Below are 17608 nucleotides of genomic sequence, written 5' to 3'. Positions count from 1 at the left end.
GTAAAAATAGCGCCTATAGAGCGGGCTTCCTGCCGTAACGCTAGAAACCCCCTCCTCTTTGGCCAAATCTGGGAATACCTGCACCACTTTACCCATAAACTCAACTCTCATATTCTGAAAATAGTTTCTCATTATTAAACTAAGATCCAATTCATATATAAGAGACACTAAGAGAGTAGACTTCTCTTATCTCAGATGTTGAAGTCTCTAGGAAAGCTGTTACATTTTCCATAATCGATCGACTGAGGTACAGCTTCCTCTCTTGACCCTGTGTAGGGTAAAAAATACACTTTGTTAAGAGCCGGGATATTCGCTGGAGCAATCTGTAATACTTCCAACATGTACTTTCTAATGTGATCCTTGGCTGTTCTCCCAGAACCTTAGGAAGATTAAGAAACCTAAGGTGCAGGTGTCTCATCTTGTTTTCCATTTGTTCCATTTTCCTATTTACGGTTAATGGCTCCTGAACTAGGACAGACTGAGTATCTTGAAGATTCTTTCCTTGGTCCTCAAGTGTTTGGATTCTTTGCTGTTGTTCCAAATGTTTGGAGTTAAAGTCCCGGGTAATATCTTCTATTTTAGAGGCAGTATTAACTTGCTGTTGTGAATAAACGTTGTAGTGCCCTACCCAGTTTAGCTACCAGCTCCCATAGAGAGTCCAGCGTCACTACAGCTGGTTTGGGAAAAATAGCATTCACAGTTCCCAGCTCAAACGGATTCTCTCCAGTTATAACATTTGAAGAAATATTAACAGAAACAGTTCCTCCCGTAGTTCCGCTTGCTGTCTGCGATCCTGCCATTCCTTCCCCCTCCAGGCCTGGTTCACTACTCCCGATTCCCGCGGTGAGTCCCGCGCTTACTCGGCTAGACCACATCGGATCCGCTTCCACACTCACAGGGCTCGAGAAGTCCTGGGGCATTGGCGCTGGAAGTATTCGTGAGTCTGGAGGGCTCAGGCTGGTCTCCCCTGAAAAAAACGCTGCTCCTCCTGCGATCCTCTCTGCGGGGCATGGCTCCTCCGCTTTCAAATAGCCGGCAGTCAGCTCAGTTATCGTTCCGGAGGTAGGTGAGGCACCGCAGGATATACCTTGACCCTGCTTTTTTGTTGTTTCGGGGCCATAATCTCTTGAGAAACGCTGAAAAATGAAGAAACAAATGGACAGCGTCCTGAGCCGAACTGCTACAGCATCGCCATCTTGGCTCTTCCCCCCTACTTTCGCAATTTTCGCAGTGACTCATCCCTGACTTCCCGAGTTCCCTCCAATTAAGGAGCGGACTGGGAGGGAACTTCCTTACCCAACCTCCCTTCCCCTTTCCTCCCCATCCCCTAAACCCTCTCCTACCTTCCCCTGTAAAACGGTCGCTGTACCAGCCACCTCCAGCCCAGCACTTCTGTGGGTGTCAGCTGTATTGTGGGCGTCAATCGATGCTTTTTTTTTTAGTGCCAGGTGCGCCACTACGTCTGCAAAGCATTTCTTTTTCTTAATTTTTTGTTTGCTCAACCTCAAGGATCTGGCCTATTCAGTTGATGGGAGAGAGAAGCTCCTGCTCAACTTTATACCCAGGGCGCATGAAGAGGTTCCATATGTTGAAGAAGGATAGACTATGGTTCCTCAAAATCTTAGGCAGTGCCTCCATTTTCCAGGCCTTGGATTTGTATGACCATGGAGACATGTGGCCACAATGATATCAGTTTTCCTGACCATGGTCTGGTCTCGGACATCTTATCAGTCAGTAATGGTCATCTTTCACCCACATATACAGTCTTTGAAACTACTTATCATGGGATTTTTGGAACCTGACATTCTGTGAAGAATTTATTTTTATAGCACTGAAAAATGCTTTAAGAGGCTGCTAAGGCAGTGAGGCAACAGAATAATGAAAATAGAATTAGTAGGAAAAATATTCCTGTACAGAAAAGGTACACATCTGTGCTGAGGCTTGGATACAAAAAGACCAAGGAACTTCATAAAACCAATCCTATGTGGGATTTCACACACAAGCTCAGTAGAGCAAAAGCGCAATGAGCTTAGAGAGAAGGGTCTGTTTGGGACCACTGGATGACATCATCCAGGTGTCAGAAAAAGGTACATGCAGAATTTATCCTAAATTTTCAGAGCGAACTTGTGTGCATAATTTTGCTCTGAAAACGTGCATATAAGTGACCTGGAACATGCACAAAATAACTCATGCAAAATTACACCATGAAAAGAGCAGTATAACTTGTGCTGGTGGTCTTACACACATACTTTTGAAAATTAAAAAAAAAGAATAAAAAAAACACAAAAGGAAGTAAGTCCCAATTCCCACTCTTCCTTCCCATCCAGAATGCCTATTCCCAGTGCCTTTAAAAGCTTGTGTGAAACAGTGTGATGCACATATACTAGGCACTTACCTGTAAGAGGTGTTCTGAGGACAGCAACATGTCAGACCTCACACATGAGTGACATCATCCGATGGAATCCATTATGGAACTTTGATCTCAAAGATTCTAGAGCTTTCAGCTTGCTCTAGCATGTGCAGCTCTAGTCACCCTCTGCCCTCTAGGCAGAGCACCTCAGTCCATGATATACGCTAATTCATGGAGAAACCAACTCACAGAGGCGGCAGGAGGGAATTCGTGGACACAGACATCCTGCTGTCCTCCGAGAACAACTTTTACAGGTAAGCAAATCTGCTTTCTCCAAGGACAAGCAGGATGGCAGTCTTCACACATGGGTAAATTCCTAGCTACAGGCTACCCAAAACTGGACAAAGCAGGGAAAGCCCATTGTGCTGAAGGCACCCATTTCCCCCTTTTGTTCATGAGGCAAGACACCTAAAACAAGGTCCAGGAGGGAAAAGAATTGTGTTCTACATAAAAAGAGAGACATATAGGACAGACCAAGAAAAACCCTGATGCGCAGCAGATGCACCTAAGGCAGGGTGTGAAGTGAACACCAGCAAAAAGCAGACTCTGCCTCACAAAAAGTAAAAAACAGTTTCTGAACAGCAAAACCTGACAAGCACAGGAGGCCTAGATCCTCCTGGAAACAGGAAAAGGCACAAAGAACTAACCAAGAGATGAGCTCTTGGACGAAGAACACAGTGTCCTTTGGTGTCACAAGACAACCGAAAACCAATCTGGGGCTAGAGAGTCCTCCAGAAAGCTGTGAACTGCAGTTCACTGGCATCTAAAGAACAGAATGCATTTGCATAATTGCATTGGATGATTTGCAGACAGGCACAATGGGTATATAAATCAAGCAAACACTTGGAAGAATAAGCGACAAAGAGCATCAGGCTCTGCGGCAAACCCTACCTGCTGAACACTTCAAGAAAATATATAACTCCAAAAGTGATAAGATCCAAGAGCGATAAAGATTGAAAGAGCTATTCCTCTAACGGGATCGCCACTCTCAAACCCCAAGCACGAATGGTGAGCTGTGACTGAGGCTCACCCAGTATCAGCACTGACATTGACAGGGATATCCTTCCAACCAGGATAGCTCAAGCAAAAAGGAAAAAAAAAATCACCTTGACAAAGCAAAGCACGATAAGCCAAAAGCAGTATTAACCAGAATTTAGCCAAAAACAGGGAATGGATGGTATACCTTTCCCTGAAGGTACACAATAAGGTTCTTAATTCATGATACAGCTTTTCCCTTGACATTTTGACTGGAAGTCAGAAAAAGCCAAGAATACAAGGAAGCAGACCCCAGGGCTGCAGGAAAAAAAAAGCTGTTAGGCTATAGAAATCAAGCTTGGGCAACATCCCAACGATACTACTCCCTGCTGATACCAGCAGGGAGTTGCCACCAAGGCAGACCTCTCAGTAGATAGCAAAAACAGAAACTGAGAGCCAACCTCCAATGAAGAAGTCCAGGACCTCTCTATTGAGAGACAAATCAAATGTTGCAAGAGCCAGCCCCTGTAAAAACAAGACTGCTTCTCCACCCTGGAAATCCCAAGGGTACCAGATCAGGTTCACTCTGATCAGCAGAACAGACTAATCTGCCATAACTCATATTTCTAATTTGTGGGCCATGAGGTTATTAGGTGGATCATCATCTGTATGGTAAGGACCACTCTGTCTGCCTATGAATGCTGCCACCGACAGGGTTACATCCGAAAGAGGTAAGGAGAAATCTCAAGTGACTGCAACAAAGGCATGGGACCTCTGTAGCAAGATCCTCCATCCCCTTGCACACACAAGCCATGGATTTGGTGAGTTGGCTGAAGGCATACCTGACATTCAGGATGCAGATGGGCTAGAACCCTCCTCATGGAGGTAAAACCCAAAAACGCGAGACAGACCAGCAAGACTGGTCACACAGTGAAAATATGTGATTTACGCCCAGCAAGTATCAGAAGGGGTATTCCCATACGGGAGAAATCCGTATTTGTCGATGGTGAGCAGCCAGGAGAGGGAACCCCAAACACTACAGGGCATCTGAATCTGAACTGGCTAACCTACAAAGCTGAGCGTCACTACGTTAACTACTTTGACGTGATTCCCGATTCCAATGTCGTCAACAGAAAAATGTCAGTTTACTTGCATCAAATATTTGTTAAACACTTCCAGAAAAATGAAAGATTTTTTACTTGTTTGCCAGAAGAAGCTGATAAATACTATTTCATACATTGTAAGTAAGTAAGACATAGATTTGTCTTACTTACTTTGCCTCCAAACATTTATTTTAGGATTACAAGGGGAAATTATAAAAAATAGCTCCCATTCATTATTAAGACTGAGGCCAGTCGGCACCAAAGTTTGCCATGAATAAATATAGAATTGTTCCTTACACTGAAGTTGTAGCATTATATTTCCTCCTCTTAGATTGCACAACTGTTGTATGATAAAAACACACTTAACCTCTTCCAGTGTATGATTTAATTCCAACCAATTTTTAATTAACGGGGAATCAATTTTATTTGTCCTGATGCAATTTGTGCTGGATGATTTGCATTTTGATCTGAAGTTTTGTTTGTCCATTGTATATATTTATTTTTTTGACACAGACAAACAATAGTGTAGACCACCTGGGTTGATTCACAGTCATAATGCCCCCACAACGTATGGATGATGGATAAAAGGGTGTCGGAAAGATCTAATTTTCAGAGTATTAGCACAAACAACACAGGGAGTGCCCTCAAACTGAGTCACATACATTCTGTCCACAGGTAGGCACAAATATTGTTTTTTGCTGGAACATACATAGTCCAAAAATATGCCAGTGTTTCACGATAATACATTGGACTGTCACAGATCTATTGGAATAGGATATAATGCACATTGGTCTTTTGCTTATTGCTCAAGAAGTAGTCTGTAGCAATAGATCTCTATCAGCATATAATTCCTCTTGTATGCTCATTTAATAACTCTTGATGGATAACCTGTAGCTGTAAAACATGCTTGCATCATTTGTGCTTGTTTTTGTATTCTTCCGGAGTGCCACACAAATGTTTCAATCTTAAAAATTGACCCACAGGGATATTCATATGTAAGTTGCTAGGATGGAAACTCTCGAAATGCAGCAAAGTATTTCTATCGGTAGGCTTAGTAAAAATGGTGGTAATAAGCCTTCCCTCATTCTTGTACACCAATACAACCAAAAAAAGATAGCTGACTTAGGTGGTTTTGTACGGTAAATTGCAGGTGCCTATTTCTGGTGTTAAGCCATGAGATGAAAGAAAAGCTTCAATTTTCTCTGTAAAAAATAAAAATAAAAAAATGTGAGGGATTTATGTATTTTAGGTTTTAAGTAAAAGGACTGTGTTTTTGGCCATGGTTTAAACAAAAAAATCATATTGCATTGATGTAATGAACCACTTTTCAAGCCCTGCATCTAATGTGTGTTTCATGCTGTGCTGTAAATCAGTTGCCTATATATCTTTTATAGTTTAAATATGAGGATATATTGAAGTTATCTCCTCCTGAGGAAGCCATTACCGGTACAAAACAAAGGACTTTGTTGAGGAAGCAAGTAAGCTTGGTCTACAAACTGGTTGGAAATTGCTATAAAGGTTGGAATCAAGACAAAAGGGGATCACTTTGAGTAAGCAACTTTTTTAATGTGGATGTGTAATATATATATATATATATATATATATATATACACACACACACACACAATAAAAAGAGGAAAGCTATTAACACTAATGGTGTATTTTAAACAGTCTGAAAAAAAATATATAGTAACTTGTTATATACTAATGAAATTTTCTGTGTCGGCCTGGTTCATCTTCTTCCATAATCGGACCTCCCAACCTAGTTAAAGCTTACCCCAATCACACCCAGTAAGTTTGCCAACCCTCTAGGATTGTCTTGGAGTCTCCAAAATTAAAGGTTAACCAGAATACTGCTGCGAGCCATTCAAGAGAAAAAAATCTAAATTCTCAAAAAAAAGAAAAATAAAATAGTAAAGTGGATTTCTTTCTTTATTAGCTTTTCATTGTTTCATATATTCCTGGAGGACTATAGTCCAGTAAGTGTTTGCAGTGTAAAGATTCAAGGAGAACGATATCAATGGGCATAAAAGTCTATACACTTTGGCACCTCCTCTGCTCTCTGGATCCTGACCACAAGGGACTATACTATCACCTATTTTATTCAGCATCTATCTCAAACTAGCCCAGCTGATCTGATCAATGGACATTTATGCTGATGATGGACAGCTTTTCTTGCCCTCAGAACCTGATTTCCCCTCAGCCAAGAAAAACCTAGCAACCTGTTTCACAGCCATTCGAGACAAAGCTAAAAAAATCACAAAATGTTGTCCAACACAAATAAAAGAGAGCTGCAGTGAGTTCAAAGTGTAGAAGGTCAGATTTCTGATATTAAAATCATTTTCCAGAGGCTACAAACTCTCCTTGAAATCTCAAGTCAGGAACCTTGGGTGTACTGCTAGATTTGGTACTATCAGTACATCTAATAGTTAAAAGCTATTCATTTCATCTGCGTCAACTACATATACCCCGCCCTTTATAGAAAAGGCGAAAGCCATGATAACATAATGTACTATACAACAGTCTGAAAACACACAGACTGTTCAGTACACACTTTCAAACACCCAGATTACATTTTAAATGTCTAATGATGTACGCTAATGCTATACAAATGCATCAGGAGTTAAAAATGCATATTGAGTGTAAAATGTGCATTCAGCACAGGACAAAACGCACATTTTAACTCAGAAAATGGAGAAGGGGGGGGGGGGGGGGAGTAGGGTGACATCCCTGATAGTCCCATTAGCTGCCACTTAGCCAGATAAATACGGACTTATCTGGACAACTGGAACAGTAAGCTCAAATTCAGACTTTTGTTTTTTTGTCCATTTTAGAGGATTTTAAGTAGCACTAGAAACTTAACTTCATCTCTGACCTGGAGTTAAGGTTTCCAATGCTAAGAGACTGCATTTGGCTAGTGCATCTCTCTCTGCATCAAGTACTACTTAATGCCCTCATTTGCATGAGATTTCCATGTGAGGGAGCAAAGTAATACTCCCATTTTAGAATGCACATTTTGCGAGCATAAAACTCCTTGCTGCATTAAGTAAGGTTTATGCTCGCAAAATGAGCATTCAAATTGATTTATTTATAGAGTTTATAACATGTCGTTCGGTTTTCCCATCACAACGGTTTACAAGATTTTATACATTTGGTTAACGTTTAACGATTTTGCATAGGTGAAGAGGTTAACTTGTGGAGGTGAGTTATACAAGTAAAGCTGTGTGTTGGCTTGAATGCACCTTTCTACATGGGTCAGAAAGAGCCTACATCAACCATAACCAATGCCTCTAGCCTCCCACGATAATGCAGTTTCTCCCATGACTGCACAATCATCTTATTGCTGCATATTTACCAATCTTCCACAGAATCAACAATCCTGAAAGCTTTCATACCTATTAAAATAATATTTTGCATTAAATTGCAAGGTGCCTACCTATCTTCAGTCTCAGATGTCTCTCTCTGCTCCTACCCCTCCCCTCACAAACCACCTGCAGGGAATTTTTTGGTTATTCTCCCTAAGCCACTCATGCCCTGAAGTAACAGGAAGGGGCAGGGGGAGTTGTTAAAGATGGAATGGACAAGAAAAGCAATCCGAATGTTTGATCCCTCAAAGATCTCTTATAAATCCAAAGATGATTTTGATATAATTACTGAATGGAGTGATGTCCCTATAGAAGTGATGTCCCTATAGAAGAACTTCATCTTTATACAAAGGTTTTTGAATCTGCATATATGGCCAATCATACACCATTTATAAAGAACGGGATGTGTTTGGAAGTCTGCAGCTGCTGGTGTCTCACAGCTAGTAGAGAGGGCATTAATTTCAATTCATAGACACTTTGATGACTGACACTACTATTACAAAGTTTCAACCCCTTTTTGTATCTGTTACCATCTGTCCAATATATGTGCACAATTCTGTGTAATTAATAGCATAACAAACTGCTGATGTCGAGGGCATTTTTAGCATACAGAAGCTTATGTACTTAGAAACGACAAAATAAAAAGTGATAGCTCACAGTTGAAAGTTAATTTATCAGCTTGAGACATATATAAGTTAATTTTTGAAAGGTACAATTTCCATGTATAGTTTAATTATTGTTTAAAAACAAATATGAATGATCTTCAATAAAAAGATGTCACTTTTTGCACAGTCAGAAGTGTAAATTTTTATGCAAACGTTTGCCACATAATTGCCACAGAATTTTGAAAAACCTGCCAAAGAAAACCAACCAAGGGATCTGACCACAACTAATACAAAATGCCACTGCATGCCCATTAGTCAAAGCCAAAACGGCAGGTTCACATCACATCCATCCTATACAAAACTACTGTATACTGGCTACCAGGACCAAATTTAAAATCCTGACACTATATTCAAGCCTTATGAGGAAACTGTCCAGGATACCTGAAGAACAGGCTAATCCCTACACCTCCCCTAGGACACAAAAGATCCTCTCTTACCACTCCATTACTCAAGAGTCAAGCAGTCTGACACCTCTCAGCTGGCTTTCACAACAGCAGCTCTTACCCTCTGAAACCTTTCCCAAAGGAAACACCCGACTCAGAATTACCTCCATTTCAGAAAGTTGGAGGAAGCCTAGCTCTTCTTGCAAAGAGTGATGCATCTAAGACATGCCCAATTTCACTGTCCAGTTCACCTTACTCCACTATGCCAACTCTATGCACAAGGTAACCCCCTTAACTTATTGTATATCTATGTATTTACCTTCTGTATATCATAACATGCCTATGTTGCATGCTTTGTTTAGATTTATGTACTTTTTATCTAGCCTTGTTTCTAGTCCCAGTGCATTTTTTATGGGGGGGGGGGGGTCACAAATTTTGCCCCCTTCTTATACCCTCCTAAAATCATTCCCCAAGTCTGAAATCTAAAACGGTCTGATGTCCCCTCAATAAAGTAACGCCATACCAAGTGTGGTCAAGCTATTCAAAAGTTATAGAGAGTGGGGGGGGGGGGGGGGGGCAGACACACTCAAAGTAAAATCCCATCACCCTTTTAAAAACTAACTTTACAAATAATTCTTAAATACTATTTTTTTTAATATTTTTATTGAACTTTTTCAGCATATGTACACATCAAGAAAACCTTCAACAGCACATTGCCATTACACATCAGTTTGAAACTCCCAGTGAACATATCCCCTCCCACCTCCCTCCCTCCCACGCAGTTGGTACTTATGATGATCTTAAATAACGAAACAGAAGTGTAAACTGATTAGCAACTTAGAGATATTAGAAAAAGCAAAATAAATAAAACAAAAAAAACCAAACTTGCAGATGGTTTAGTAATGGTATCAAGTCTCTGGGCATTTCTGTTAAGAAGGGCCTCCAAAGGTCTCTGTGACACAGTCTGAAGCTTCCTTGAAGCTTCCAGTAGTGATCTATTTTCCAATAAAATATAACTCCAACATCAAGTTGCACCAACAATCCAGCGAAGGACACATAGGTGTCAACCTCTCTCGCAGTAACAACCTCAGTACAATTAAAACATCCTTTGATCAAAAGTAAGAGAGCATCTAATTTAGTCGTGCATTTTGAATTAATGATATCAAGAATACAAAAGGCTGGACCCCCAAATAGTAATTAGTACCTTAATTTTTTCAAACAGTTATGCAACAGATTTCCAAAAGGATTGCACTTTTTCACATTCCCACAAGTAGTGAGAGCATAGCCTGTGCCTGTGAACATATGAGGCAATGGTCAGAAGTTGAGATCCCTGTCAAGAAGGCTTAGCGTGGCCAAAAAAATTGATCTGAAACATGAATTTCCGCAATATAGAGCACTCCAAGCAGCACTACGTATAACGTGATCTGCTTTACATAGGTCTTCTCTCGATGTGCTGCACTGAATGTCCTTTGACCAAGTAGTTGCTAAAGTGGGATAAATACAATATTGAAAAGAAGAGTGAAAAAAACTTGTAGAACAAGGATATGGGAGCTTTTGCTTTTTCACAAGAGTGAATCAGATGCTGAAATTGGCCATTAGTTAACATTCGAAAGTCTGTCAAATTGTCAGCTATATTAAAGCTTTGCATGTGATTATATTTCAGGTATTAAGCAGTAATAAAATTCAAAGATTGACAACAACAAAAAAAAGAAAAACAACTGTACTGAGCCATCTTGTAAGTTAATAAATGAACTTAGATTGGCTTTGCCTTACTGATGAAGTTCAAAATAGTTATAGTTATTTATATCCCAGCCTGGTAAAAACTGTGGATTTCCATACAGAGGAAGTAATAAAGAATTCTGCCAAGGCACATCCACAAGTCGCATTACACGCCAACCTTGCCACATTAGCGTTAATCAGCAATGCTTTGCAAAAGTCAAGAGGCAAATATTTTGAGGGTGCATGGACCAGGTACAAGAAGTTATAGGGTTTTATAAACTCCTAATAGAACTAGTGGGTTGCTTTGCAAAGACGGATAACTCCACATTCCTTAAAAAGTTGTAGAAGACACGCCAAATTGTAAAAATTGGAGGTGCGCAATCCCAAACCACCATCCAAAGTAGGGGGTTGACAAAAGTGAAAAACGAAGGCACGCACTCTTATTACCCCCAAAAAATTGTGAACACATTTTTTGAATTGCTATAAATATCATTTTTTAGGAAGATGGGTATCATTTGTAAGCAGTATATCATCTTGGGTATCAAAATCATTTTAACCAGTGCCACGCGCCCCTGAGGCGATAGCGGAAAATGTTCCCAACTATCCAGTTTTTTATGAAATTCCCCTAGAACTGGGGAGGTATTACTCTGATACCAAAGGGCAGCTAACCTATGAATTTGAACTAAATATTTGACAGAATCTGCAGCCCAAGCTAAAGGGAATCCATCCCAAGTTGTATGAAGGCTGCCATGGATATCCAGAGCCTCTGATTTAGTAAGGTTTAATTTTAATCCTGAAAAGGACCCAAATGAGTGAAAGTGTTGCAATAACGATGAGAGAGTAGAGCGCGAGTTTGATAGAATCACCATCACATTATCTGCAAAATGCATTGTTTTAAGCCCAAAGGCTCCAATTTTTACCCCCGTTATAGATAAGTCCTGTAAGAGCTTGCAAACAAGGGGTTCTAAAGATAAAAAACAAATAAAAGAGGAGATAGGGGGCATCCTTGCTGGGTGCCCCTGCCCGGATTAAATACAGTAGAGGCAGAAACATTAATGCAGATAAAAGCTTTAGAATTATGATAGAGAAGTTGCAGAGCTGATAAGAAAAAATTCTCAAAACCAAATGCTTGTAGAGTTGTAAAAGAAAGTGCCACACCACTCTTATCAAATGCTTTTTCTGCATTAACATGACAAGATTCTAATGCTAGAAATAAGAGTCTAATGTTAGCTATGGGCTTCCTGCTGAAGACAAAACCTGATTGCTCGGGAGATATCAATGTGGGTAAAATGTATTTTAAACGATTGTTGCGCGCGGTCGCAGACAGCTGCGACCTCTGTTGCTCACCTCCTTTTTGCCTTCAGCTCAGTCTCTGGCTAAGATGGCCACCTCTGCCTCCAAACGCCGACCTCCCTGGAGTCCCCGGGACGGCATGGGCAATCCCAGTTGCCATCTTGATTCGGGGATAACCTAGGGCACGCGCACGCCAGCCCTCCTCTTATTCACATCATGGCGGGAACCTCGGGGGCATCCCTTCCACATGACGTCACCTGCCTACGTGTACTTAACCCTTCCGGACCTTCCTATCTATGAGTTAGCAAGGACTTCCTGCCTGCTGAATTCCACTCCATCAGAGACGCTTCGCTTCTCTCATTTCAGGATTCCTGTCCAAACGCCTTAGGTACCTGCTTCTCGGTTGCCTTGTTACATTCAGGGCTATCCACGCCTCGGAGAGCCTCTCTCTCAAGTCTCATCTACTTCAACCTAGTGAGTACTCCTCGCTTCTGCTCCTCTTGCTGACGGATTCCTCCGGTGTACCCTGTGCCTCGGGCCACTACCGCGACTACCGCAGCAGACCTTCATCAACGCTTCCGAGTACAAGATCTACCTGCTCTGCCCTCCTCTCTTCACCTTGGTGTGGATCCTCGGGTTACCCCATGCTGCGGGCCACTACCGGATCTACCCTATGCTGTGCCAGCTACTGTCATCAACCTTCGGTGTACCGCACGCTGAGGGCCACTACCAGATAAACCATCGCTGAGTCCTTGCTACTCTGGACTGTGTCATCTTGCCCGATCCACGGACCTATCTTCTCATTGCTGTATAATAAACCTATTGCTTCCTGTGTCCATCACTGCTGAGGCTCCGCCTATGGTGGTGAGTCCCCACAGGGCTCCTCCCTGTGGGTGGAGTCAGCTCTCACCACGATCCAAGGGTTCACAACCACGCTAAAGTATAACAACGATTGGCCAAAATTTTTGCATAAAGTTTTACATCTTGATTTAGTAAGGAGCTAGGCCTGTTAGAGCCGGGTCTAATAGGTCTCTCCCTGGTTTGGGTAAGATAGTTATCGCTGCGAGGGACATGGATTCAGGTAAACTTGAGGTTTGAATCATATAATTAAAAAGACTACACATATCTGGGGCTACTAATGATTGAAGGGATTTATAGAACAAGGAACTGTCCCCATCTCAACCCAGGGACTTGTGTAGTTTAAGTTCTAAATTACAAAGTTAACTTCTAGTAAGGAGATAGGGTTTATTCAACCCTGAACTTGTGCTTGAGAAAGATGGGGGAATCCGCAGATTTTCCATTCAATCACTATATGAATAAATCGCCCACCACGATGCCTGCTAAGCTGGCGAAGAAAGTCAGACAAAATGAAATGTGGTGAGGACAAAATGGCGGCCAATACAGAAAAAGGAACCACGGCCCTCACAGATCTGGGATAGTACACTCATTCCTTTACTGTTGTCAACATCTGGGTTTCACTGGAGTGGATTAAGAACATAAGAAAATGCCATACTGGGTCAGACCAAGGGTCCATCAAGCCCTGCATCCTGTTTCCAACAGTGGCCAATCCAGGCCATCAGAACCTGGCAAGTACCCAAAAACTAAGTCTATTCCATGTAACCATTACTAATGACAGTGGCTATTCTCTAAGTGAACTTAATAGCAGGTAATGGACTTCTCCTCCAAGAACTTATCCAATCCTTTTTTAAACACAGCTATACTAACTGCACGAACCACATTCTCTGGCAACAAATTCCAGAGTTTAATTGTGCGCTGGTTCAGCACATCATGTTTTTATTTAACAGGATTGCATTTTGCGCCCATACGAAAAATCTGACTGACATTTTCTACTGGGGCAAACTATATGTAAAAGATTTTTGAGGAAATTCAGCACCACCGAACAATGCCACCCCCCCCCGAATTTGTGCGGCATGCTTGGATCATCAGGATCAAAAACAACCTAGAAAGAAAGAGTTGTGGGGATCCTCACACACAACTCCCTCTGCAATTCCGCTTCCCCAGCCACTTCCAGTCTGTCTCTAACAGCCGTCAGTCTCCTCCCACCTTGCTCTACTGCTACCCGTGGAACAGGTGATGCTTTCTTTCACTGTATAGCGGTGTGCTGCCTGTATTCCCACGCTGATCTCACAAAACTAAGTCCACAAGACCAAGCATAGGAGTACAAGCGTCACACAGCTCAAACTCCCTGAGAGCTGGTTGATGCCAGAAGGCATAACCTGTTTAATGGGTGGTGCTAGGAGACTAATGAAAGGCAGAGCAAGGTGAGAGTGGACTGGTTGGTAGGGGGTGGGGAGGGGAAATGGCTGGTTAGCTGATTGTGGGGAGCAAGCTTGTTGTGGGATACTGGCTAGAAGGCAGGCAGGGGACAGAATAGTTACTGGGAGACTGGCTAGCAGGAGGACAAACTGGCTGAGGGGGGCTGGGACACTGGCTAGCTGGGTGAACAAGCTGTTGGTAGATGAGCCCACCTATTGCATCAGCCTAACTATGTGCATGTTCACATGCGGTTGTGTGCACAATTTCACATCCAATGTAATAAGGAATTTAGTGCACAAAAAATACTCGAGTAAAATTGGGCACACAAAATACATTACCTCCATATAAATCCCATGTTAAACACAGCATTAACTATTTGTGCACAAATTGTTTTCTGTACTATAGTTTAAATTCATTATTGCTCATAGCCAATAATTGTATTCTTATATTACTACTTATTTCTATAGTGCTACTCAACATATGCAGTTCTGAACAAAACCACATGAGAGATTTACAATCTAATCAAGACAAACATACAAGGCAAAAACAGACTTTGGGAGTTTCGTTTATTAAGAAAATAGTTAAAATCAATTAGGTTGTGAACAGGATATTTGAGGGTTAAGATTTAAAAGTAATCTTAAAAATTTGGGCTTGTAGCCTGGATTTGAATAAAACCAGAGTAGGAGCATGATGAACCAACTCAGGAAGTCTACTCCAAGCATACGGTACAGTAAAGTAGAAAGTAAAGTACAGAGTCAGGAGGTGGAGGTGGAGGAAATGGGCATAAATACAAGTGACTTGCTTGATGAGCAAAGTTCGTAAGGAGAGATGCAAGGATAAGGGACAAGAGTTAGTGAGGAGTTGCAGAGTGCAGGCTCTTGTACGTCAGCAAGAGAAGTTTGAACTGTATGCAGAAATGGACAGCCAGCCAATGAAGTGACTTGTGAAGAGGGGTTATATGGGTGTAGCGACAATGGCTAAAGATAAATCACACAGCTGAATTTTGGACAGATTATAGTGGAGAGAGATGGTTCCCTGGGAGACCAGTGAGAAACAGGTTGCAGTAATTAAGCAAGAGGTGACAAAAGTGGATAAGGGTTCTGGTAGTGCATTTAGAAAGGAAAGGGTGGATTTTGGTGATGATACAGAAAAACAAAGTATGCATTTTAGCAATGTTTTGGATATGTGTAGAGAAGGAGAGAGAAGTGTTGAAGATGACCTTAAGGTTACAGGTTGAGGGGACTGGAAGGATGATAGTGTTATCCACAGAAATAAAGGAGGAAGAGGGAGAAGTAGGTTTCTGGGAAAAGGTAAGGAGTTCTGTCTTGGCCATGTTGAGTTTAAGGTAACATAGTAATGACGGCAAAAAAAGGCCAAAATGGTCCATCTAGTCTGCCCAGCAAACTTCCTGCTCCGTGCAGGTTACCCCCATGTTTCTCTTAAGGGTAGTAACTGCCACTCCATGCCAGTTAAGCTTTTTTATTTATTCCCATTCATGGGATAGTAATGTCACAGACAAGCAGGCTGAAATTTGGGACTGGATTCCTGATGAAATTTCTGGTGAAAGAGGTAGATCTGAGAGACAGTATCAAGACAGTCCTGAAAGCCATGGGAGGATATCAGAAAATCAAATGAATTAGTATATAGAGAGAAGAGGGTCCAAAACAGAACCCTGAAGCACACCAACTGTCAGTTGGATGAGGTAGAGGAGAATCTATCAGAGGACACCCTAAAAGTACAATGGGGGAGGTAAGAAGAGAACTGATAGAATGGGGTCCCAAAATTTAATTTAGCATTTATATTTTGTATCTGATCAGTCACTTCAAAACAGATTACATTCAGGTACTGAAATCCAAATGAGGGCAGATTAACAAGAAGTGATGATCAACAGTATCAAAAGCAACAAACAAGTCAAGGAGGATATGGCTTGAGAACTTTGGTTTTAGCTATAAACAGGTCATTATACTTTAGTTCTGTAGAATGTAAAGTACGTGAGTTTAAATATATTGTGTGCAGAATTTTGCTTTTTTTTTTTTTTTTGCCACAGATTTCTCCAGGAGTAATAAGACACAAGTTTCAACGAGTTCAGTAATGTCCTGGTGAAGCAACTTTTAGAAACAAGGTCAAGTGAAGTTGATCATTGTAATGTTAATTTTAAAGAAGGAGAGCCGATCCCGGCAAAAATTCACATTTAAAATAGTTCAGTCGGATAAAATCTGTAGAATATGGGCAGAAGTATGATTTAAATTAGCAAATTTTGTTGCCTGTTTTCTTTTAATTAATTAATCATAGATTTGGCTACAACTCCGATTGCTTAATTTACAAATATAAGCGTTCGCAGATACAATCAAGGATTTGGTGGTCTATGTACAGCTAAACAGACTCCACGGGGCGTGCTCGGCACGAGCAGGCCTACATGTCCCAGCATGCACGTGGCACACATTTTAACAAAAAGCCTGGCACCTACAAGTGCCTTTTTGCACATTTTAAACACTGATGTTCACCCTCTCTGGGACAAACTTTATCAACAGTTCTCAGGCGGCAAAAACCGCCGACAAGGTTAGCAGAGTCGCGTAATAAAGCCGTGACGCCACGTAGCTGAGACAACGCAGATGCGCGTAGAGCTGAGAATCGTCCAACCAAACCTTCTTCAACGTTTGTCACCCGCCGCAAGGTTACGACCTCAAACCGCTTCAGAGCTCCCAGATCGGTTCTCACGCTGACGGCGCAAGGCATGACGGGAATGGCCGGCGTTAACCTCACGCGGACAGCGTAAGGCCTGGCGCTTGCTTACCTGCTGCTCCGGCTGGGAACACGAAAAGAAGCGCCTGCTACCGGCGCCCGGCCTCCCCTCCATCCACTGCCTAGTCTCAGTCCAGACGCTAACATGCGACAAGCGGAGAGGAGTCGCACGGTGCCGGGAGTGCTAGCAGCCATATCTGACAGTCCAGTTAATTTTCCACCTGAGTAAAGTTCCCTAGCGCTCCGCCCTTTTAGTAAAGAGGGATTATGTAATCGCTGGTTACTCTACCGACGTAATGGTGACGGCGGCTGCTTTTCCCACAAATACGCAAACGCTGTAGTGCTATCCTTGAGTCTACTCTATCTGATGCATTAATTGACAGTAGCCAGCGTCAGGTGCCCTGGTATGCGATATTGATACAGCTCCCTTCAAATATTTTAGAGCTACGATGCTTAGTAAACAGAAGTTGCGCTTTAAAAATATCTTTGAGCTTTGCTTGATTCTGGGTTTTTTTCCTTGTCTTATTCCTTGCACTTCTTTCATCCTGTCCTTATGTATTTATACTAATAAATGCATCAGAGGGAATAATACAACATGTAAACTGTTTGTTTACATTACATATTGTCACAACATCTTATTAATGTTTATTATTATGCGACACACACAATTGATTTG

At 41.7% G+C, this 17608-nt stretch overlaps 1 protein-coding gene across 1 annotated transcript in view; it reads right to left on the bottom strand.

The window, feature by feature from the left end:
• FDX1 (ferredoxin 1) overlaps positions 1-17251 on the bottom strand; it is a 68610-nt gene extending 51359 nt beyond the window's left edge. Inside the window, exon 1 of the mRNA XM_029602489.1 lies at positions 16985-17251. Within this exon, the coding sequence (XP_029458349.1) occupies positions 16985-17127 (143 nt within the window). The 5' untranslated portion in view covers positions 17128-17251. The remainder of the gene's footprint in view (positions 1-16984) is intronic.
• Positions 17252-17608: the final 357 nt, after the last annotated feature.

Source organism: Rhinatrema bivittatum, chromosome 5 (genome assembly GCF_901001135.1).
Source record: "Rhinatrema bivittatum chromosome 5, aRhiBiv1.1, whole genome shotgun sequence".
NCBI classification, from domain to species: domain Eukaryota; kingdom Metazoa; phylum Chordata; class Amphibia; order Gymnophiona; family Rhinatrematidae; genus Rhinatrema; species Rhinatrema bivittatum.
This window is presented reverse-complemented; position numbering and strand designations above follow the sequence as displayed.